The sequence below is a fragment of the Scyliorhinus torazame genome, chromosome 19, assembly GCF_047496885.1.
Source record: "Scyliorhinus torazame isolate Kashiwa2021f chromosome 19, sScyTor2.1, whole genome shotgun sequence".
Taxonomy (NCBI): Eukaryota; Metazoa; Chordata; class Chondrichthyes; order Carcharhiniformes; family Scyliorhinidae; genus Scyliorhinus; species Scyliorhinus torazame.
In genome coordinates, this window is record NC_092725.1 from 121,605,147 (window position 1) to 121,629,084 (window position 23,938).

The following is a 23,938-nucleotide window of genomic DNA, read 5'->3' on the forward strand; positions in this document are numbered from 1 at the left end:
AGACTGGAAGGTGGTTACAAAAATACATTTTTCAGCCAGTTCATTCCACAAACTCTTGGGAGTGGCAATGTACTGCCATCACCCCATCAAACTCAGTCTAACTCTTACCTGCCTCTCCTCTGCCAGTTTCTCCAGTTTGTCTTCAAATTGTTGCTGTCTACTCTTAGCTCTTTCCTCCTCCTCCATCGCTAGCTCCTTCTCTAGTTTTTGCTGTTCCATCAGCTCTGCCAGCTTTATTTTCTGCAGCTCTCCTTGTTCTATTTCCCACTGCTTCAGTGATAGCTGACATCGCTCCTCTACCTCTCTGCACGCACGGGTTATAGCCTCTTCATGGCCTAAATCAAAATAAATGAATACTCATCAGAATGTTTTGTATCCTGCTCAATGTTACTCCATTATGCAAAGTCAGAAGTCTAATTTGCAGCCAATTCACTTCATGTGGAGATCTCAGAATAGCAGGATAGTCCAATTGCTGAAAATGTATATGTTAACACCATAAACAAATTCAGTTGTTGAAAGCATTTAATAAATCTGATCTCATTTTCCTATCAATGCAACATTTATTTCTACACGTAAAATGAAAATAAATGCATAACTAGAAATGAGTAACAGAAAACAATAAGCTTGAAAGTCACAGCAGGCTTGCCTTCCATGAGAAAACATGGGTCGTTATTTTAAGTGCAGATTCTCCTCAGATCTAGAATTTGGTAAATAACTTAAGACTGAACAAACAAAAATTGGAGGATGGAGTGAAAAAAAATTCAGAAGTACCAGAAACACTCAAGAAGCTCGAAACCATCCACGACAAATTAGCCCACTGATCAGTACCCCACCCTCCACCTTAGGTATTCAATCCCTCCACTGTAAAGAAAGTGACCCATTTGATGAAGAAATTGAGGTGTTATTTAAATTAATAAAATTTGAGAAAATAAAATCCAGTATGCAGCAAACTAGTGTGAAAAAGTCAGTGAAAAACATGGAAATTCAAAAGAACTTTGAATGCTTTACTGTTGGGAAACAGCCAAAAATCTCAGATAGAAATTAGATGATACAAACATAATGACACTCAAAGATTCAAATAAAGACAACTAAAAAAACATTTAAGTATTATTTAAAACTTTGTTTTGTGGTATTCAATGCACAAAGCCAGCCTGTTTCAGTGAGCCACACAGAAACAAAATCCCCGTCATAAAAAAGGCAACACAGAGACACACAAAAACAGAGACGTAGGTCAGCAATCTTTAGGACACAAAGGGTCAACTTTCCCATCAACTCCCCTTTATTGGTTGAGTTAAAAAACAACAAATAAATTAGACTGGATTGGGCACATAATCTTCTTCAACATCCAATTATTAATTAAGGTGGATTTATACACTCCATGTATACTTAAGTATAATAATCATGTTATAAATATGTTTGATTGACAATAGCAAACAGTCACTATTAAGTAAATACAATACTGAATATTTACTTCTCTTCGAATAGTCATTGGGCACGATTCTCTGGCCTCTTTGTGCTCTCGCTCGAACAAAACGAGGTCAGTAAATAGCGGGAGAGGCCGAAAATGAGAACCGCGCCAGGCGCCAAAAAGTTTGCGATGCAACCGGCCCGCTCCCATAGGATTATATTATTATAGGCGAAATCGGGATCTCGCCGTAGCGTGGCGAGAAACCAATTACCACCACTTAAGCCCTATTTCCATACAATTATCAGGAGCCACCCCATATCCAAGCCTCCCAGTGATTCATCGCCCTGTCCAGCAGGTGGTCATGCTGACCCCGATTAGTATCTTTTTAAAAACGCGAACCTGGCAGAAGGGTTTCTGCGAGGAACCGGGGGGGGGGGGGGGGGGGGGGTAAGCCATCTTTGCTCACAGGCAAAGAGCTTGGGGGCGCTCGGCTTGCCATCCCAGTGCGCGGGGTGGGAGGGGGGGGGGGGGGGCCTCAGCTGAATTGGAATCCCGGCTTGGGGGAGGCACACCCTCTGCAGAGGTGAGCCGCCATGGGTGGGTGTAAGGGAGGCCCTTGGGGCGGAGGTAACCATGTGCGGCACCACCAAGCCAACACCTGGATCATGTGTACCCGTTCCGGGGTCAACACTAGCCCCTGCCCTCTGCCCCACCAAGCACCCATAATGCCCACCGACTGGTGAGGCCTCTGGCCATGCGGCTGAAGGCTATTGCTTATGGGGAATTGACAAACATGTGCACTTCATACATCCCAAGTGGATTCCCGTGGGCGGGTGGGCCATGCAGCATATGGGAGTCATCGGCTAGCATCCCAATCAGACCGCGATGCCCAGCCACTTTGCCTGAACACTGCGGCAGGCAACACCAGACATGCAGCAGCCAACATCCGAACACCCAGGGGATGGGACACAGCTCTGGGGACATGTCCACAGTCGGAGGGTGAGTGAGTAACATCGGAGGGGACCGCCCAGTCCAGGTGACGTTATCAGTAGGTGTCCGGGGTACCTCTGGGATCCATTAAGGGGGGCCCGCTGCGGCAGGGCATTCCGGGTGGTGGGGGTGGGAATCAATGGGGGAATGGAGGTGGTGGAAGCCATCGCTGTTTCTCAGTCTAACACTCTCTCCCAATGCCTTACAGATATTGAACGGACAGTATTTTGAACCCCATTGAGCTTGCTCATGTGGTGCTGCGGCTAGACCGAGCAGCCAGATGCAGACAGCAGCAGTGTCTGTAGATGCTTGAGGCGGCGGGCCATGTGCAGGAACCAGACCCACACCATGGAGGGGGATAGGACTGCTCAAAATGTGGTTCCATTGGCTTGACCGCTCCGGTAGTGCCCTGCAGTACACTCCCCTGAGGGTCGCCCACATTGTGGTGGTCTGCTATGTCCTCCACAAGCTGGCACAGCAGCGGGGTGACGTACTGGAGGTTGGGGATGAGGAACAAGTGCCCACCGAGGAGGAGGAGGACGAGAACGAGGATGATAAGGGTGCATGGGACCAGCAGGGGCTGGAGGACGATATCAGGGAGGAACCGAAGGACCAACCAGAGGCTGCAGGACAGGCCATAACAGCGTGAGACCGGCAAGCCCAGAGGGCTAGGGAGGCCCTCGTATCCGGCCAGACCTCATACTCACCCGCTTCACATAGGACATGGCCTGATCCATCGTCGATATCTTACCCATTCCCCACCCCCATCTCCCACCCTCCCAGTGTCTGCGTCACATCGTTCCAGGGTGCTGAAACTATGTTGGCACGGTCAGCGGGTCACTGTCGAGGGCAGGACTCTGCACTTTCTCCTCATGTCTGCGTGGGTTTCCTCCGGGTGCTCCGATTTTCTCCCACAAGTCCTGAAAGACGTGCTGTTAGGTGAATTGAACACTCTGAATTCTCCTTCTGTGTCCCCGAACAGGCGACAGAATGTGGCGACTAGGGGATTTTCACAGTAACTTTATTGAAGTGTTAATGTAGCCTACTTGTGACAATGATAAAGATTATGAACATTATGTAACTTGTCGACCTTCTTATGGCATGAGAGGCCAGTCGTCCTGGTCATGCTCCCCGAGCTGCCATCTTGTCACAGACAGCATTAGCTCGGGGATGGGGGAGCCATCGGGGGTGAGCCTCGATTGGGGGGAGCTGCCAGCCCATGGTCTTGGCTGGAAGGGGGGAAGGAGTGGGGGGTTTGGTCACTCACAGTTCTGCCATGCCAACCCCTGGAACGCGAGTACCCGTTCCGGGGGCAACCGAGCCCCTCCCTGCCCAGCTGCCCCACCGGCCACCTATAACTCCCACTGACCGTGGAGGCCTCTGGCCGGGCACCTGAACGTCATTGCTAATAGGGAATTGGCAATTGTAGTGAAGTGATCACTTCACATTTCCCAGGTGGATTTCCGTGGGTAGACGTGCTATGTAGCATGTGGGAGTTCTCACCTGGCATCCCAATCAGACCGTGAAGCCTGGACACTGTAGGAAGCAATACCATGGATGCAGCGTCCAACATCCGGACACCAGAGGCTGGGCTTCAGCCCTGGGGATGTTGCCGCAGCCGGAGGGTGGGTGAGTGTTATGGGGGGGGTACTTGGGCCCGATCCAGGTAACGTTACGTGCAGGTGTGAGGGATGCAGGGGGTGAGGTCTGGCGAGCAGCAGACTCCGCTGCAGATGGATATGCGTGGGCAGGCCGTGCCGGGGGCGGAGGGTAGGGGGTGGCAATGAGGGGTCTGGAGGGCCGGGAGTGGAAGACATCAATGATTGTCAGTCTTGCACCCTCTCCCAATTCCTTATAGATATTGAACAGTATGGATGATATTTTGGACCCTGCGGAACTTGCCCCAGTGGTGCTGCTGGAAGGCCAGTTGACCAGACGGCGGAGAAGATTGCGGTAGCATTGGCAACAACGTCGACAGAGACTTGAGCCGACAGCCTATGTGCTGGGTCCCGCCCCACAACCTGAAGACCCTTGCGGATTTGGCACCACATGCAGTCGGAGGATACCGTCTCCCGGTGTGGCCATCAAAGTCACCGCAGCCCTGAACCTATACACCTCAGGATCATTCCAGGGCTCGAGTGGGGGCTTGCCACATCCCATGGCCTTCGATGCTCCTGGTGTGCATCCTCTGGGGCCAAAGGGCCCTGGCACACTTGTCGGCAGCACATGCCGCATCGTGCACACTATGCCGGGCGCTAACTGCAAGATGTCACGTCGTCAGAGGGGTGGAACTCTGAGGAGCTGGTGGCCGCCGCCACTCCATGAGATGTGTCCGGGTTGTCACCCAACACCCCTTCCTCCCGGCTGATTCCAATAGAGCCCTGGAGTTCACCTCGGGATGAAGGGGCAGCTGGTTCAAGCCCCGTCTGCTCCTGGGTCATCCAGCTTTGCCAGCCCTGGCGGCTTCCTAATGACTGCAACATGGTGTTGACACGCTCGGCGATGCTCCTCAGTGACTGGGCCATGCTTTGCAGTGCCTTGGCAATGCCAACCTGCGACTGGGACAAGCTTCGCAGTGCCTGAACTATTCCCATCTAAGACTGGGAGAGAGCGAGTGAAAAAGTTGCGAGGGTGAAGGAGAGGACTGGGGGGAGACCTTATCCAGTGGCTACCGTTCACTCACAGCTCAGGTGCCCTTCTATCTCCATTGTATGTCTGGCCTTGGTCTATGCCTTTACTCAGTCAGTCGTATTTCTATAACACTGGGATTCTGACAGGGGGTTTATATGGTCATACATCCCTAATGGTAGGGTCAACTGGATGGTGATGTCCGCCTTGGGGGGCTAATGGATTCCGTGGCAGGCTTTGGGGTCCAGCACATAAGCAAGCCCAGTGCCTCTCGATCCCGTGTGCCCAAGCGTTTAGCCTTGAATTCTGAATACTCATCCTATTTCTTGACTTTGACTGTGGGCAGCTGACATTGTTAAACTGATGGCTAATTAGTTTGACGAGCAGGAATCTCTGGAATGTTAGAGGGCACAATTGCTTTCTCGTTGCTGTTATGTTTCTTCACTCCTCCAGTGGAAAGTGTTGTGCTCACCTCTTTCATCCCTCTCGAAGATCATGCCATCTGATTCACTCAAGCTTCTTAGTGGAGGAATCCTGCCACCCTTACTTACCCTGTGTATTCCACATGTGGCTCCAGATGCATTGCTTTGTGCTTGACTCTTAACTGCCTTCTCAAATGGCTTGATAACTTACTCAGTTAGATGGAAGGGCAATTAGGAATACATTAACAATAATGTTGTCCATGCCAGGGGCACACATCCCATTAATAGGTCAAAAAAAGAGTAGAGCTTACTGGTTCTAACTTACATCAATGAATTTCACTCAAAACGTTTTCACGTGCCCCTTCCCCATAGAGAAAACATCTGGTGGGGGATGTAAAATTTAAGCCCTAGAGGAGGAGTTAGATTAAAAACTGTAAGTGGGTACAAAATAGCAGATTCATTTTAATATGGATATTAGTTGATTTCCTGTAGTGTTGCACTGGTGAGTGAAGGCTGAAGGCCGAAATTTCACAGAGTTGGGAAGACTCTACAGCAGTGTTTTTCTAACATTTTTCCAGGGACCCATTTTCACCAACCCGCCAACCCTCAGGACCCACGGCGGTCGACTCTCGGGACCCACGCCGGTCGATCCTCGGGACCCACGCCGGTCGACCCTCGGGGCCCACGCCTGCCAACCATCGCGACCCACACTGGGGGACCTTCGCGGCTCACGGTAGCATAGTGGTTAGCACAATTGCTTCACAGCTCCAGGGTCCCAGGTTCGATACTGGCTTGGGTCACTGTCTGTGCGGAGTCTGCACATCCTCCCCATGTGTGCGTGGGTTTCCTTAGTGTTGGGTGGGGTTACTGGGTTATGGGGATAGGGTGGAGGTGTTGACCTTGGGTAGGGTGCTCTTATCAAGAGCCGGTGCAGACTCGATGGGCAGAATGGCCTCCTTCTGCACTGGAAATTCTATGAAATGACTCACGCCGGGCGATCTTCGCGACTCACGTCGGCCGACATTCGCGACCCACCATTTTCTATTACTTTTAATGCGAGAGGTGAGTGTGGTAGTATGTATTGGGGGTCATGTGGGACTGGAAGCCCTAATGTCATTGGCTGACAGATCCCGGGTCCTGGTTGGCCGTTGACCTCATACTCCGCCCTGAAGGCGAAGTATAAGAAGCCGGTGCCTTCCCCCGCATGCCAGTTTACTATCGGGCTGCTGGGGAACAGACACGCTTAATAAAGCCTCATCGACTTCACTCTGTTTGTCTCACGGAGTCTTTGTGCGCCACAATTTATTAAGCGTGTCTGTTCCCCAGCAGCCCGATAGTAAACTGGCCTGGATTATGCCCTCCTTTAGTAGCCGCTGGACTTCGGAGCGAATGAAGGTCCGGTCCTGGGCGCTGTACCGTCTGCTCCTAGTGGCGACGGGTTTGCAATCCGGGGTGAGGTTCGCAAACAAGGACGGGGGTTGCACCTTGAGGGTGGCGAGGCCGCAGATAGTGAGTGGGGGTATGGGGCCGCCGAATTTAAACGTAAGGCTCTGTAGGTTACATTGAAAATCTAAGCCCAGCAAGGTGGGGGCACAGAGTTGGGGAAGGACGTTAAGTTTGTAGTTTTTGAATTCCCTCCCCTGTACCGTTAGGGTAACTATGCAGAATCCCTGGATCTGTACGGAGTGGGATCCTGCGGCTAGGCAAATCTTTTGTGCGCTGGGGTAGGTAGTTAAGGAACAGCGTCTTACCGTGTCGGGATGTATAAAACTTTCCGTGCTCCCGGAGTCGACTAGGCATGGCGTCTCGTGGCCGTTAATTAGGACCGTTGTCGTCCCTGCTTGGTCCTCATTTACTTGTTTGCTGCGGACAAAATGGAGGAATCGCAATCGCGCCCAAAGCACGTGACGTCGACGTTCAGGGGGCGTGACCTGCTCTCTGCCTCCCTTCAGGCAGGAAGATTACTTTGAATTTAAAAACAAATCTTGTCCTGCGTCAAATTCACCTACCCAACAGCCGGCTTTTAACAATTCTTTTTTAAGAACTCATTTGTTTCATTATAGAGGGAATGAAATTCTAATCATTAACATTTTAAATAAGATTCAAGTTACTGCACAGTGTTCTGGTAAATATGACAGCCACGACCATATAAAAAAATGCGGGCACACTGCGCATGCATGCCTGCTCATCGGTGCGCATGCGCAGAATTTGCACATGCTCACCGATGAGAGGGCACCCATGCGCAATGCAACCGCATTTTCTTTATGTGGTCGCGGGCGTCATTCTGAAGGCCGCTCGCAGCCGGCAGTTAAAAGCTGGCTGCTGCAGCTGTTGCACGCGAATTTGCGCAATCGGGAGCGCCGCGACGGGCGATTCCACGACCCACCCGTGGGTCGCGACCCCGACTTTGAAAATGCCTGCTCTACAGCCCTTTAAAAAAATGGCGGGCCAGAGCTGGATGCAGAATTCCTATCCCCATTTCTGGTCGAGGATACCATTTTTGCCCAGAGTGGAATGTGATTTGGTGGGGGGGCATGAAACGCATTGGCATGAAAAACAAACGAGCAGGAATCTCTGGAATGTTAGAGGGCACAATTGCTTTCTCGTTGCTGTTATGTTTCTTCACTCCTCCAGTGGAAAGTGTTGTTTTTCCTCTTTCCTCCCTCTCGAAGGTCATTCCATCCGATTCACTCAAGCTTCTTAGTGGAGGAATCCTACCACCCTTACTTACCCTGTGTGTTCCACATGTAGCTCCAGGTGCATTGCTGGACCATTTGAAAATAGTTGTGAGTTGAAACAAACTCAATTCTCGCTCCTATGACTGTCTGAAGCTGATCACAAATCTATGGTTAGTGGGCAAACGCTTCTGAAAGCCTAAAAAAGGTGTGCATCTCTTTCACAGAGCTCTGCAAAGTAACAATTGAAACACTGAAACCTTCCCTCAGAAATAGAGGGTGGTGCCCACAAGGCCAAGGAGGGGTAGATTACGAAAGAGGAAGGGCAGGTCTATGTGGCCCCTCAGGATTAATCCTTGCTTCGGGCAGCCAAGTTGAAGGCAGAACAGGTTGCCACGCTTTAAGAATGCGTGGTGAAGGAAGGGAATTGAAAAAAAACAGGTAAGCATCTTCCCACACGGCAAAATAGGAAGACCAGCGATGTGCAGCCAGAACTACGATACCCAGCCAAGAGTTGACAGGGTCAACAAGGAGCAGTAGGGAATTACCTTGAGCGAAGGGTGTACTGTCCAGAAGAAGTTTTCACAATATGACTGAGCGTTAATGCAGTGCAAAAGCTCTGAATTTCAAGATCAATATTTAGAGTGATCTTGTGCCATGATCAACTAATCCCCATGCCCTGCTTTTCCACTCAAGTTTTCTGTGGTCCTCAATATCTAAGAAAACATCTCCTTCCCGTGGTCAACTGCAGACTGCAGTGCTATCGCTCAAAGAGCTGACCACCGGGCATCATCTTTGACAATATTCCAAACTTTTACCCTTGTATTCTACAATACTCTAGAATTCGGACTACGGGGATCATAGTAATCCCAAAGGCTATGAACATAGTATCTTAATGGATTTGGAATATTTTGATCCATTTACAATGCTTCAAATAAGTTTTCAGTATTTTCATGCTGCACTATTGGAGTAAATATTCACCACAATTTAAGTGCCACTTAGCTAATAAATTTACAACATTATAATTTACCTGAAATTGTCTCATCCCCAAGAGATGGATTTGTTGTCTCCACATGAAAGCTGGGCTCTGTATTCTGTTGGGGTTCTTTGTGAGTCTGTATTCTTTGTTCTTCTTCCTCTATTTGGGCCAGTATCTGAAGAAACCAAACCAAAGTGGTAATTTTTACTTCCATTGATTTTGTTGTTGTAAGTTACAGTATAATACCAATGTTCTGAAGTCCAAACCATTTAAACAGATTTCTAGTGTAATATATTAAAATATAATTTTTTCTTGCGGCATAATCCTACCTCAACTAAAAGCTCTGACTTTGATGTTGTCTCACCAGTTACATATTTCATTTATTATTTTTAATTCTGTATTCCTCCATTGCACTTTTATGCCACAAACTCCTCTGTCAAAAGTGTGCAATATATCAGGAATATGTTGGTGAGCCAAGATAATCCCTGTCTTATTTGCTTCAGGATCAGCCACCTTGCCATCTTCAATGCCCTCCCTCCACTTTCATCAGTGCTGTGTAAATGATTTATGGACCTTTTTATCACCAAGATGGAGTCCAACTATATGCTTCTACTGCTCCCCCTTGTCCGCTACATGTAATTCGACTGCAGCATCTCAACATAACATGCCTTCCTTATGACAGTAAGAAGTCTTACAACACCAGGTTAAAGTCCAACAGGTTTGTTTCAAACACTAGCTTTCGGAGCACTGCTCCTTCCTCAGGTGAATGAAGAGGTTTGTTCAACATATGACAACAGGCCTTATGACAACAGGCTTCTGCATATGGTGAGTGGGTCACGGTATCAACGGAACACTGCATAAGATTAACCTTCCCCATCCAATGAGATTAAACACAATATTGATTAAGGGTGCAATCTACCAGCCGCGTTGTGCCCTCGTTGACGCAGCCAGTATATGCTGGGAGAGGTCTATTCCAGGATCTACCCAGCTCGCTACGCCTCATGAGATCTATTGTGGTCTGGATCCTGCCCATTGTGGGCGGAAACAGCAGTTGCCAAATCTGCATTTTAGAGTGAGTAGCCAGTCTCACTCTAACATGCAGCTCGCCTGATCTACCAGAGGAGTTGAGATCTAACCACTTTACCTCACAGACCTTCGGCGAATGCTGTTCAATGCAGGTCCCAGCTACAAACGGGGACCAGGTGAAACAGCACTTTGGGGGGGGGGGAATTTAAAAATTACACTGAGGAGTTCTGGTGAGCGGAGCTCCTCAGTGCAGGAAACGGGGCTAAGTGCGGCCTCGCCAAGGCGGAATCTGCTGAGGCCCCGAATTGCAACAGAGTCCCGTGTGATAGTGTCGTCTTTCCCAGCGCTATGAGCACCAGAAAACACCCGGCTAAATGCAGTCGGCACGGGACTCTGTTGCAATTCAGTTAGATTGCGCCCATAATAAGTTTAAAATTACATTTTACAAAAAATTTATTATAATAGTGGGTAAAATATTAGGACTATTGGAAGCGGTGGGCCAATGTGGTTACAATGTTCATCAAATGAGCAGCTCAAAAACAAATCAACTAAATATTTAGTTGGTATATTATAAATATAAGTATAACGTTTAATGAGGCCACAGAGGAAAGAATTTGCAAAGCCAGGAGCAGGTTCCAGTCCAACTTGACTCTAGTTGAACACAGTAAATAAATATCAAAACTTAGAACACAAAACAGTGTTTGCACAGCTTAATAAACAGCGTTTTTTGTTCTGTAATTCTCCATTGGCTTTTGCTATATAAAACATAGTACTCAGCCACCTTCAGCTGAATTCTCCGTAGCCCGACGCCAAAATCAGGAACGGCGATCGGGCAGAGAATGGCTTCCGAAGCCTGAATCGGGGCAGGCGCCGGTTTGACGCCGGTTCACGATGTTCAGCCCCCTCTAAATCGGCATAATCTGAGGCATGGCGTGCACATTCGCAACACCGTTGGCGTGTCACCAGCTGGCCCACCCGCGACACTCCGCTTCCAATAGGCCGAGTTCCCAACGGCGCGAGCCACGTGGTGAACCTGGCATGCCGGCGTGCGGACAGTGTCCAATGCCGCCACAATCGGCCAGGATTCGTGCCACGGGCCTTCTGCTAGGGCTGCTGGGGGGGTGGGTGCGCCAGGGAGCGAGCTGCGCCGTGCGGTGGGTATGTGGTCCAGTATGGCCGGCGCCATGTTTTCCGGTGCGACTGGTGCTTGTGTGGGGCTGTAGGCGTGCGCGGCTGCAGCTTGCCAGCCCTGCACATGCGGGGTCCAGGACCCGCTGATTCTCCGGCCGTTTTCCATATGATCCGCAGGCATTTCATGAGGTGTTCGTGCTAGCCCCTCACCGGTACCGGAATCGGTGAGGGTTCTGCACCGATTTTCCCATCGTGAAACACCAGGGATGCTCTGTCGGCCTCACTTAGCGTCAGGAAGGGAGAATCCAGCCCCATGTCCTTCCTTATTTTTCTTTGACAGGAGGATATGCTGAGCTGCAGATTTCTTCCCAGCCATTGTTAACAGGACTCTGTGGTTAACAGCTAAAAAAAGTCAGAATAGAACACCACTTTCCTTCATAGTTCTCCATTCAGTAGCCTAGCCACAAACTAGCAAAGGTCATCCAGTTAAAGCAGGGGAACTTAAATGTCAATAAGATTAGAATTCATACTGAAGAATCTCTGGCTTGGAGTCAGACTTGATTCAAAAATAATTGTGCCATTAGTTTTCATCTAGAAGTGCCACTAAACTACAAAAAGGTAAAAATAAACAACTGAAACAAATTCTATTAATTAACAGAGGTAAATGTTCAAAGAGATATTATTCTGAGTATCACTATATTCCACCTGAAGCATTAAGTTTTAGTTTTCTTAAAATACCTATGATACAAAATCAAAGTTCCTCAATCGAGCAGCACTGGATGAATAATACACATGGAGAAAACACTATGTAATAAGCACTATGCAAAAAGTAGTTCCAATTGCAGTAATTCAAGTATAAAGCTATACAGGTAACATGTAATTCTTGAACTTGCAATACAGGGATGGGAATTAGGCAGGACCACATTAACTACCCATTATACTGACTTAAGAAATATGAGCAAAAGTAGGCCATTCAGCCCCTCAGGTATGCTCCAAAATTCAATAAGATCATGGCTGATTTGTGGTTTGAATTCCATATTCCCATCCACCACCATTAACCTTTGATTCCCTTGCTATCTACCTCTGTCTTAAAAGTTCCACCCAGTATCTTGGAGCGAAATTGCTTCAATCAATGATAAACTCCGGGGCACATTTGTCCTGTATTTTGCATCATCAGTAGTAAGTTTTACAAACCCAAAAGCAGTTTACTTGTCAACTTGCACTGAAGATCTTTACCTCCTAGTTTGCCAATTTAACACCCACTGCCGCTGCTGAAGATTGATACTGATATATTTAAATAAAATCAATGACTTCGTAACACAGTCACCATACCCCAGGTCACTTTGCAAACACAAAGGCAATTTCATATTTGGAGATTTTCCTCAATATGTAAGCATAATTGGAATTACCTTCTCCTTCAGGTTTAAATGATCCTCACCAAACTCAGCAGCCAATTCTATCAACATTTCTGATCCACGATAATCATGAGTCGGGTAAACAGCATCTGCTAAAATATAAAGATACCTCAAAGTTCAAGTAATTGATTGCACTAAAATTGATTATTTTAAACAATATGGAAATAACTTATGTAATATTTATGTTCTGAGGCTTAAAATAGTGAGTTCAAGAAGAATATGCAGGACTGTGATAGTGAGTTCAAGAAGAATGTGCAGGACTGTGCATGGGCTATTGAGAGAAATTTAAGGGGCTCCCCTGTAGTTGGGTTGGAGGCAGAAGGGCATTAAATCAGGTAGGAGGGTGACAGGTCCAGACCTTGCTCCTTTCCAACCTCTGCCTCATTATATCCTGGCATGTAATTCTTGAACTTGCAATACAGGAACGGGAATTAGGCAGGACCACATTAACTACCCATTATACTGACTTAAGAAATATGAGCAAAAGTAGGCCATTCAGCCCCTCAGGTATGCTCCAAAGAATCCCATGGCCGGCATTCCCACCACTTCTGGTATGGGCGGCACGGTAGCACAGTGGTTAGCACTGTTGTTTCATAGCACCAGGGTCCCAGGTTCGATTCCCGGCTTGGGTCACTGTCTGTGCGGAGTCTGCACGTTCTCCCATTGTTTGCGTGGGTTTCCTCCGGGTGCTCCGGTTTCCTCCCACAAGTCCCGAAAGACATGCTGTTAGGTGAATTGTACACGAACAGGCGCCATAGTGTGGTGACTAGAGGATTTTCACAGTAACTTCATTGTTAATGTACACCTATTTGTGACAATAACAAGATTATTATTTACCAGGAGGTGGGTCGGGGATCTTCGGTCAAAGGCACGCTGTGCCTGAACAAGGGACCCAACATCAGGAAAGGGAGTGAGGGAGGCCTTATGAGAGTAACCCCTGTTGCCAATCGGCACCCGAGACGCCAATAATGTTGCCCTTTTTAACTGGATACTGATATGACAGTTATTAATGATGATATTGCTTTTCAGAGTCGCCAGGTATCAAATGATACCACCACAAGGTTTTACCGGATATCGATCAAAGACCAAACAACCAGTTAGTTAGTTCAAGTTCAATGATAGTTTATTCACACACAAGAATGACTTTGACATGCAACATAAAACACTACAAGCTAAATTACACCTAACACTACAACAACCTGTACTTAAACTTCAGGCACCCGGCTTTATGCAGAGGAACAAAGCCTTTGTTCGGACCTTGAGTGGCTGGGTATGGAGAAGTGACTTTGTTTGTGCTGGGCTCATCCGTCTGGTAGTGATCGTTGGTCTTGAACTTGTCTTCTGGTCGTGATGCTTCACTTGGTTTTAGGCGTAGGTCGGGGCCAAGAGAGACCGAGCACTGGGGCCAAGAGAGACCGAACACATGGCAGTGGCTCTCTTTTATCCTTCTGGGGTTTCGCGCTCTTTTGGGCGGTCCTTAGCTTTGGACCCAATAATTCGACAGGCTTCGATTACTGCCTTCGATTTTGGCCAATAAAGGAGTGGGTGCCTTGATGGCGGGGTGTGTCCTGAGCGGTCATTGACCTTGGCTTTTTGGGCTCCCTGAGCAAGGGAGTGGCGCCGATGAGTCTGTTTCTGTATCTGTTACCTGAGTACAGGTCTTTTGTTCTGGGAAATGGACCATTAGAATGCAAAGTAGCTGGGGGTTTCGATAGCGTCTAGTTATCTGAGTTGCCAATATACATAAGCTCTGAGCGTCTGATTCCTGGGTTGACCATATTTCCCATGGTCCTTTGCAGGTGGCCATATTTCCCAGGATCCTTTGTAAGTGGCTACCCCCCCCCCCCCCACCCCCACCTTGCTGCCAAACCCCTACCTGCTTTCAGTGGCCTAGTGATATTGTCACTGGGCTAATACTCCAGAGATCCAAGGTAATGCTCTGGGGGCCCAGGTTTGAATCCCACCAGGGCAGATGGTGGAATTTCAATTCAATAAAACAAAAACTGGAATTAAGAAAAGTCTAATGATGATCATGAAATCATTGTCCATTGTCATAAAAATCCATCTGGTTCACTGATGCCCTTTAGGGAAAGAAACCTTATCTTAAATCCTTACCTGGTCGGGCCGACATATCACTCCAGACCCACAGCAATGTGGCTGACTCTTAAATGCCCTCAGGGATGGGCTGTAAATGCTGGCCTAGTCAGCGGTGCCCACATCCCAAGAACGAATAAAGAAAACTCCCACCTTGCGGTTCCCCCATCTGCCATCGTTTACTTTTGGCCAAAGTCCTTTGACAAACCTGGGCCTTGGGAGGATGCATTATTGGCAGCAGCACTGTCTCCCTAGTGGTGGTGTCAAGCAACGATGAGCTGTCAGCCTCGCATTGGGCAGCAGCTCTCACTGAGTGGGGCCTCCATCACTAGGGTCTTTAATCCCAGGGAAAGGTCCACCGATGTCCAGTTAAATACCTGATTGGCACTTAAGGCCTTTCTGAAAAGAGACGGCTTACATTAAATCGATAGTGCTGAATTGAATGTGCTTTATCAACAACTTAACTATGTCAAATTAAAATGTCTCTGTTGTATTATTCTGACATTTACAAACTGGTATTTCAGTCAAAGCTTAACAGGTCAAAATGTACATTAGCTTTAATCTCATTTTTTATATCTTGCATATTTGGCCAAAATCATGAATGTGGGAGTAAGCTCCCATGTATATTGACACTCATTAAGCAGAGGTGACTTTTTTGGCTCGGGGCAGTCACAGGATGGAAGATGGTCACATACTTTACTTAGAGGTAGCTGGAGCCAAACAACCAATAGGATGTCCAGAGCTCTATTTCAAGGATGCTTACAACTGTGACATGAAGGCTCTAAACATACTAGCTGACAACAGTGGAAAATGGCGACATCATTGTGTCTAGTGTGTGACACCATGACCTGTGGATACAGCAATTTGGCAACAGGCACCAACACCGAAAACCACCCACAATGATATCTGATAACAACTTCATATGTAGCACATGTGGCAGAACCTGCCTCTCATGGACTGGTCTCTTTGGCCATCAGCAAAATGCATCGTGTGAAGTTATCCCATCTCCATTTGACTTTTTGCATGTCCAACGTCTTACCCAGATGGAGGCATGTTTATGATCGATTTGGCCAATGATAGCAGTTAGTTAATGTCCAATTATTGATGGTTCTATTGTAGTTGGGCAATAATAAACAATAATACATGAACAACAATAAATTGAAGAAAAGTTTCCGATCAGTTTCTGGCAGCTGAACCAGATATTCAGCTTCTATTGGATATTCAGAAGCTCACAATCCCTGCACACTAGAATTTTCAACCATTGCATATGAACAGACAGGAATCTAGCCTTATGTTTACAGTATTGTAGTTGCTGAAGAATGACACAATACAAATAAATGATTAAACCACACAAAATAAAAACTTCTTTGTTCTTTGTACTACAATACTGTAAACTTTGAAGTAATTCCCATACAACCTTGACACAAACTTGATAAATAAAACATGATCCTATAGAAAGAAAAACATTCACACAACCCTCTTCTTATACTGCCCTCAAGAGCTTCTGGATTACATAAAAATGAATTCCTTCATCCAACTGTTATCTATGGTGTTCAATAAAATAAAAACTTACCTCTTTTTAAATGGAGCCCTAGATTTGCATTATGTTGCAAAATGTTTCTTCTATAAATATAAAACCTAAGAATATAAAAGCAATGGGAAGTGTTCATATGTTTTAATGAAAATGTACTGTTCCTTCCTCTAATCAATGAGTACAAGTTGATACACCTTCAAATCAGATGGACGGTGGAATCAAATTAAACAAAATGTCTTCAAACTCTCCTTTCATTTAGCAAATGGTCATTTATCAAATCAGAATAGCAGCAATTCCACTGTTATTGAAAAGTAAAGTATGCTATTTGTTGAGAACTTTCACAATTCAGTTATGTCCTTTTCAAACTGGTGAAACATGGATGGGGAGTTCAGCAGCTTTGCATAAATTCACTTACACTCAGCTTGCTTTAAATCCTGGAGAATCAGCTTTTCCACAATTTCCCCTCTTTGCTTTAATTGCTCCAGGAAGCTAAATACAGAGTTGGGCAATTCATCCGAGTCCTAAAACATAAATAATTTAATTAAATTATTTGTACCGCTAGAAGATTTAAAAAGTCAGCAGCATAATCAATTGCAACAGTGCTCTCCAGTATACAACAGTATATTTCTAAAAATATTTTGAAAACAATGCTGATTTTTTACTATCAAGTACATCCATTAAAAAAAATAGTCAATGGAAATTATTAACAGGGTATTTCTGTCTACAAATCAACAGCCATTACCTTTACCAACTTATCGATTTAAGATGACATTAAACAGGCATATATCTTTCAACATTTATTTTAAAAATAATTTTTCACCTCCTGAGTTTCCTCACATGCTCCCTGACTAAAAATTTAGTCAGCTGAAATGCTTCCAGGCTAACCTAATGCAACTTAATCCAATTGCTCAGAAAAAGCAGCTTGGATGTAGTCTCCTTTCAGCCACCTTGCAAATGAAATTTAGCAACACATTAAATTGCTAGAATGAATCTGCTTTGTAACTCTGAAGAGGTGTGCAGCACTAAGTGGTATCCTTCCTAAAAGTTCCCCTTTGGTTGCAAAACAAAAGTGTTTTCTTTTACCGCTCAATTATACTCAACTAACGGAACCTCTTTTTTCAAATTATCAGGATAGGAGTGCTTAAATCTTTGCTTAATCATTTACTCCCAAATTTTATTTAATGGCGATGAATTTGGCCTTGGACAATGGTTTGAAATGCAAGCTGTTGGCTTGACAACCTGTTAAATAGCTCCCACGATTTTCATTACAATTGAGATTAATTAACTCAGAATTACTCCCAACTGTTTATGACATTTTAAAATGAAATTTCAGTTATTCTTGCAGCAAAATGTCTCATTAAAATTCCACTGGTAAATCTGTTACAAATCCACAGAAAGTGAAATCAACATTGATTTAAACAAAAATAACTGCAAGTAAATGTACTATGCAAACAAAATATTTAGTGTTTCTGACTGAAAATATTCAGCTGTTGGTACTTTTTGAGTTTATTATGCAAAAACTGTTAACCAACATTTATCCTATGCACAAATACATTTTAACGCCATCTTTGGCGCAGCTTTATTCGCTTTGTTTACATATGGATTGCAAAAAAAAAGCAAAACGTTATCACACATGTTTAAAAACATTATATTTAGAAAGCCATTTTGCAACAAACTTATTAAATACATGTATTGTATAAATACATACACATACTGAAATTTATAGTCATTACAAATAATCTTAATGATACAAAGACTAAGGGCGCAATCCATTGGCCACGTTTCGCCCGGAAACAGCTTGCCACAGTACAGCATGGCTGATAAAATCTGGGAGAACCCGCTCCCGGGATCTACCGGGCTCGCAACAACTCGCGAGATCCAACGCGATCTCGCGAGACATTACGATGTAAATCCCGACGATTGTGGGCGGGGTCACATTTTGGCAAATCTGTATATTAGAGCGAGCCAGCTAGCCTCATTTTAATGTGCAGATTTACGAGGTACCTGAGGCTTTGGGATTTATCCCCTTCGCCTTGGAGACGTCGGGCGTGCGCTGTTCAGGACTAGTCTCCACAAACGACCAGCTGTCCTACTGGTCAACTGTCACCTACAGGTGGACGCAAGCATACTAGATAAATTATTTGTACCGCTAGAAATTGTGACATGTATGACCAACTGATAGAAAGGGCCGACACTGTACTGGACGCAACAAGAAAGAAATGGGAGGAGGACCTGGGGATTGAGATAGGGTGGGGACTCTGGAGCGAAGCACTGTATAGGGTCAACTCCACCTCCACGTGTGCAAGGCTCAGCCTGACGCAGCCAAAAGTGGTACATAGAGCCCACTTAACAAGAACCCGTATGAGTAGGTTCTTCCCGGAGGTGGAGAATAGATGTGAACGGTGCCAAGGAGGCCCGGCCAACCACGCCCACATGTTCTGGTCTTGCCCCAGACTTGCAGGGCACTGGACAGCCTTCTTCGAGGCAATGTCCAAAGTGGTGGGGATGAGGGTGGAGCCATGCCGAAAGTGGCGGTCTTCGGGGATTCGGACCAGCCAGATCTATTCCTGGGGAGGAGGGCGGAAGCCCTTGCCTTTGCCTCCCTGATCGCCCGCCTTGGAATCCTGTTCGGCTGGCGGTCAGCAGCACCACCCAAAGCTGCAGACTGGCTGTCCGACCTCTCGGAATCTCTCCAAATGGAGAAAATCAAATTCGCCATCCGAGGGTCAGACAACGGCTTCCACAGAACGTGGGAGCCATTCACGCAATTGTTCCGGGACCTGTTTGTGGCCAACGAACAAGCGGAAGAATAGCCAGGTAGCCAAGAATCAGAGGAAAGTCGCCAAAGCATGAGAGGGAGAGATAGACCCGGGGGGGGTGGCAGACAGCTAAACCTAAGAGGAAAGAAAGGCAAATCACAGGGGGGGGGGGGAATCACAGAAGCAAGCGACAACACCAACACCAAACCCATTCGAGTATTGCCCATTGTAATTGTTTCTCCGGCACCCAAATGTATATTTACCTCCCCAGTTTCCACCCCCCCCCCCCCCCCCCCCCGCCTTCCCCCACCAACAGTCGTCCACTTATGTGTTGTAAATAATTTTGCCAGTTGCACAGAGTTGCTGCTGTTAAGCTGGTGCACACTACCCTACCAGTTATTGTATTTTATTTTTTATTGTATTTTTTTTAAAATTATTTACTATTTTCTTTTCTTTGGTATGTTTGGATATGCCCTTCTCTTCTATATATGTGTATATATATATATATATATATATGTCTCTTATCCTGTGTACATAACGGTAAATATACTTTGTTCAAAAACCCAATAAAAAACATTTGGGAAAAAAAACCTGTCACCTACAGGAAAACCAGAGGGCAGGCAGGGGGACATGGAAGTTGAATGTGAAACTGTTGACCCCAGAGAACCTTGAGGAACTCAAAAGGGATTACAAAGTTTGGAAAACCGTGAAACCCCTCTTTGAGTTTCCATCTCTCTGGTGGGAAGCAATCAAGGGGAACATCAAGAGGTTTTTCATCCTCAAATGTGTTCAGAAGGCGACTCTGGATACAGGCAATGGGGGCTCATGTCAAGTAGGATTTACCAGAGGTGAAGAGCCAGCAAACCTCGCTCTGTACCTCGGTTGCCTCAAAGCTTATCTTCCGGTCCAGTCCGCTCCGTGGAGCAGGATGAAACATACTCGTGTTTCTTCTTCCAAAAGATGCACAGAGATTCCACTGTGATCAGCAGCCTGAAGTCATCGCAGTCTGACAGCCTGAGAATCAGCAAATTCTTTTATCCAAGACTGTAAGATCTGAAGCCAACAGATAGCACGGCTTTCCAGTTTTTCCTGTCGTCTATTCACGGAGGTGAGTGGGAAAGCCTGGACAAACCTCTAACTCTGGATAAGCTGACAAAGGCCGTCCAGTCCTTTGAGACAAGTAAACCTCCCGGAAGTAACGGTTTACCGGTTGAGTCGTATTTGCTCTGTGGGACTGAATGGGCCCAGACCTGCTGAAAGTGTACGAGAGTATGCTTCTGGACAGAGCATGTTAGAATCCATGAGAAAAGAGGTCTTCCCCGCATCTTCAAGGGAAGGGAAGAAATTAGAAATTGGCGACCCATCTCACTGTTGAATGTGGATTGTAAAATCCTAGCCAAGATCATTGCCAATCGGGTCAAGACTGCTCTGGAGTTGGTGATCCACCCTGGCCAGACCTGTGCTATGCCGGGCAGGAAGACTTCTGATAGCCTCGCACTACTCAGGGATACGATCGCATGCGTGCAGGATAGGAGGCTGGACAGTTATCTCATCTGCCTGGATCAGAAGGCGTTTGACAGAATTTTGCACACCTACATGATGGATGTGCTCTGCAAAATGGGTTTGGGGAGGGAATCCGCAATTGGATCCAACTGTTCTACACAAACATCAGTAGCGTGCATCAAAAACTGGGAGGAGTGCATTGCCAAGGTAAGACAGAAACTGGGCATGTGGGAGCAATGCTCCCTGTCCATTATGGGCAAAATCCTGGTCATCAGGTGTGAGGTACTCTCGGTGTTGATCTCCGTGGCGCAGGTCTGGCCCGTTCACCGATCCTACGCCGTAGCAGTTACCCAAGCCATCTTCAAGTTCATCTGAAGATCAAAGAATGATCATGTCCAAAGTGACACCATGTACAAATCTCTGGATAAGGGAGGAAGAAATGTACCCAACGCTGCCCTCATCCTGATGGCCACCTTTGCTTGTGGCTGCATCAAGCTGTGCATGGAACCCTGTACGTAAACACCAAGTGTCACTACCTACTGAGGTTCCACCTGTCCCCATTGTTACGAAGGATGTGTCTGGTCTCATTGCCACGGAACGCTCCAAGGAGGAGGACCGTGCCGTATCACCTGTCCCCCATGGAAACATTTGTTAAGAGAAACACCTTTGACCACAAGGCGATCAAGCAGTGGTCTGCACGTAATGTCCTCGAGGCCCTTAGGGAAAAGAAGACGGTGGATGATGTTAGATCGTTCCCTGAGCAGACTGTCAGAGTTATCTGGCAGAACACCTCATGACCAGAACTTTCAAACAAGCACCAAGATCCTTGGTGTATGCCCGAAGTCTCAGCGCCATCACACGCTGCCCTCAAAGCAGCTGCAGGGGGTTGATGGTCGCACATCTCCTTGTGGAATGTGTCTTTGCAATGAGGGTCTGGAGAGAGATGCAGTTGTATTTGTTGAGGTTCATCCCGAGCAGCTCTGTGGCCCAGGACTCTGTGCTCTACGGGCTATTCCCAGGGATGCACATCGAGACAAATATCAATTGCTGCCAGAGGGTCATCAAAACGGTGAAAGACGCTCTTTGGTCTGGCCAAAATGTGTTGATTTGCAGTGCAAAGAATTGTCCACGGCCAAAAGTTGCAGACTGGCAGCACGGTAGCACAGTTGCTTCACAGCTCCAGGGTCCCAGGTTCAATTTAAAAATGGTGTCCCGCGGCGGGATTCTCCGACCCCCCGCCGGGCGATTCTCCGGCCCGCGATGGGCCGAAGTCCCACTGCTGGATTGCCTGTCCCGCCGGCGAGGTTCAAACCACCTCTCTTCCCGGCGGGACTAGGCGGCGCGGGCAGGCTACGGGGTCCTGGGGGGGGCACGGGGCGATCCCCATGGTGGCCTGGCCCGCGATCGGGGCCCACCGATCCGCGGGTGGGCCTGTGCCGTGAGGGCACTCTTTTCCCTCCGCCTCGGCCACATTCTTCACCATGGCCGATGCGGAAGAGACACCCCCCCCCTGCGTATGCGCGGGGATGACGTCAGCAGTCGCTGACGCTCCCACGCATGCGCGGACTTCCGCCGACCAGCGAAGTCCTTTCGGCCCCAGCTGGCGTGGCGCCAAAGGCCTTTCCCGCCGGGTGGCGGCGCGCCAACCACTCTGGCCCATGGCTAGCCCCTCAAGGTGAGGGCTTGGCTCTCCGCACCTTTGGGGCGGCCCGACGCCGGAGTGGTTCACGCCACTCCGTCCCGCCGGGACCCCCCGCCCCACCGAGTAGGGGAGAATCCCGCCACCGATCTCTGGCTACATTGGGGAATTCTGGCGATCGGAGCACTCAAGTGTGCAAAACAGGGCTATGTATGGCCTCAGCTGCGCGCACCCCACTGAGGCCTCTTATACAACTCGAGTCGCATTGTGTAGCCATGTGTTTCTTGGTGCTGCGAGCACCAGGAGACACGCAGCTAAGTGGGCTCATTGTGGGACTTTGTTCCCAATTAGTTGAATAGCGCCTAAAGAACGGACAGCAAAATTACAAAGTAAATTGAAGGTTTTCAATGTTCAATTATTTCAATACATTTACATGTAATTTTTGTAACGAATGATAAGCTCACATAATCTGTATCAAGAGGAATGTCTTCATCAGATTGTTCCTTGAGTTCGTCTAATTCTGATGGGGAAATATTGATTTGTCTTAATTCAGCTTCAATTGCTTCTTCAATCAGTTGGTCTTCATCCATTGTTTCCTTTCAAAATAATATATTGCAGTATTTAGACATTAACTGTTCCTTGATATAAATTTTAACTCAGTTACAGCGAAGAAAAAGATCACCTGGTCCAACACCAGCATCCACAAAATTACAAGGAAACACTTTATGGCAAGACGGGGATGGGGTGGGCATGCAGAAACAAGCAGCAAGGGGGAAAGCAAGGACCAAAAGACACGTTTGTTCGGTGAATTAGACATTCTGAATTCTCCCTCAATGTACCTAAACAGGCGTCAGAGCGTCTCGGGGATCTTCACAGTAACTTCAGTGCAGTGTTACTGTTAGCCTACTTGTGATACTAATAAAGATATTATTAAAAGAGGAAAAAGAGGTAATAAGAAGTTTGACAATCGTTTGACAGTGGTGGTGGGGTGCAGTAGTGTGGCACACTTGATATATTGCAGGATTGTTTTGCAACTTATCTCCCAAATACTCAGTTCTGTATTTTTTTAATGGTGTTTGACATTTGTTTACGTGTGCACAGGCAACCAACTCTATATTTTGGGTTTGCTCACAAGCTGTTTATTTGCCACCTGTTTATGTCTAGTAGCTGCGAGAAGGTGAGCGCGGCGTTTCTTCATGAACCCCCACGGTAGTCAGGAACCAGAATGGTTTGGGGTGGAGAATGTTGAATCAAAAACCAGCCACCGTGAACCTGTTTCTCGGATTCTCTGTCCCTTTGCTCTGGCTCCCTTCATTTCCAACCTGGGTTTGTTTCTGAGTGGGTGGGTGTGCTGGTGTTGGGGATACTCTACCTCATGGAGCGGGGCTGATGAAGCAAATAAGATGCCCACCAACTGGGACAAAGTGCAAATCCAGCCAGTGACTGGCAGGACATATACTGTCAGGACAGATTTACACCGGCATGTTGGCGCAGTTTCAGAAGTCAGCCCGCGGGGGGGACGCCCTCACGCAGCGCGGCGATCTCAGCGGGTCAGATCAGCTCAGAAACACCGATCAGGAGGTGCGAACCCCCCGCCGCCCAGGGGAAAGGCTTCACTTTACCTCTCAGGCCCGCCTGCCGCCACCGCCCGTCCCCAGGCCCCGGCTGCACCCAGCACAAAGCCGTCACCATGGCAGCGCCAGAGCGCGCGCGCGCGCGCGATGCCAGCCGCTCG

The 23,938-nt window shown here is 47.3% G+C and overlaps 1 protein-coding gene across 10 annotated transcripts in view; it reads right to left on the minus strand.

Moving 5' to 3' along the window:
• lrriq1 (leucine-rich repeats and IQ motif containing 1) overlaps positions 1 to 23,938 on the minus strand; it is a 278,411-nt gene extending 254,473 nt beyond the window's left edge. For 7 of the 10 annotated variants that reach the window (XM_072485134.1, XM_072485135.1, XM_072485138.1 and 4 more), the window contains exons 1-6: positions 23,826 to 23,938; positions 22,668 to 22,799; positions 16,718 to 16,823; positions 12,669 to 12,766; positions 9,154 to 9,277; positions 109 to 335 (exon numbers count right to left, since the gene is read on the minus strand). In XM_072485134.1, the coding sequence (XP_072341235.1) occupies positions 109 to 335; positions 9,154 to 9,277; positions 12,669 to 12,766; positions 16,718 to 16,823; positions 22,668 to 22,793 (681 nt within the window). In that variant the 5' untranslated portion in view covers positions 22,794 to 22,799; positions 23,826 to 23,938. Of the gene's footprint in view, positions 1 to 108; positions 336 to 9,153; positions 9,278 to 12,668; positions 12,767 to 16,341; positions 16,407 to 16,717; positions 16,828 to 22,667; positions 22,800 to 23,575; positions 23,709 to 23,825 lie in introns of those variants that run through there. The other 3 variants (XM_072485136.1, XM_072485133.1, XM_072485140.1) reach the window with 3 other exon arrangements.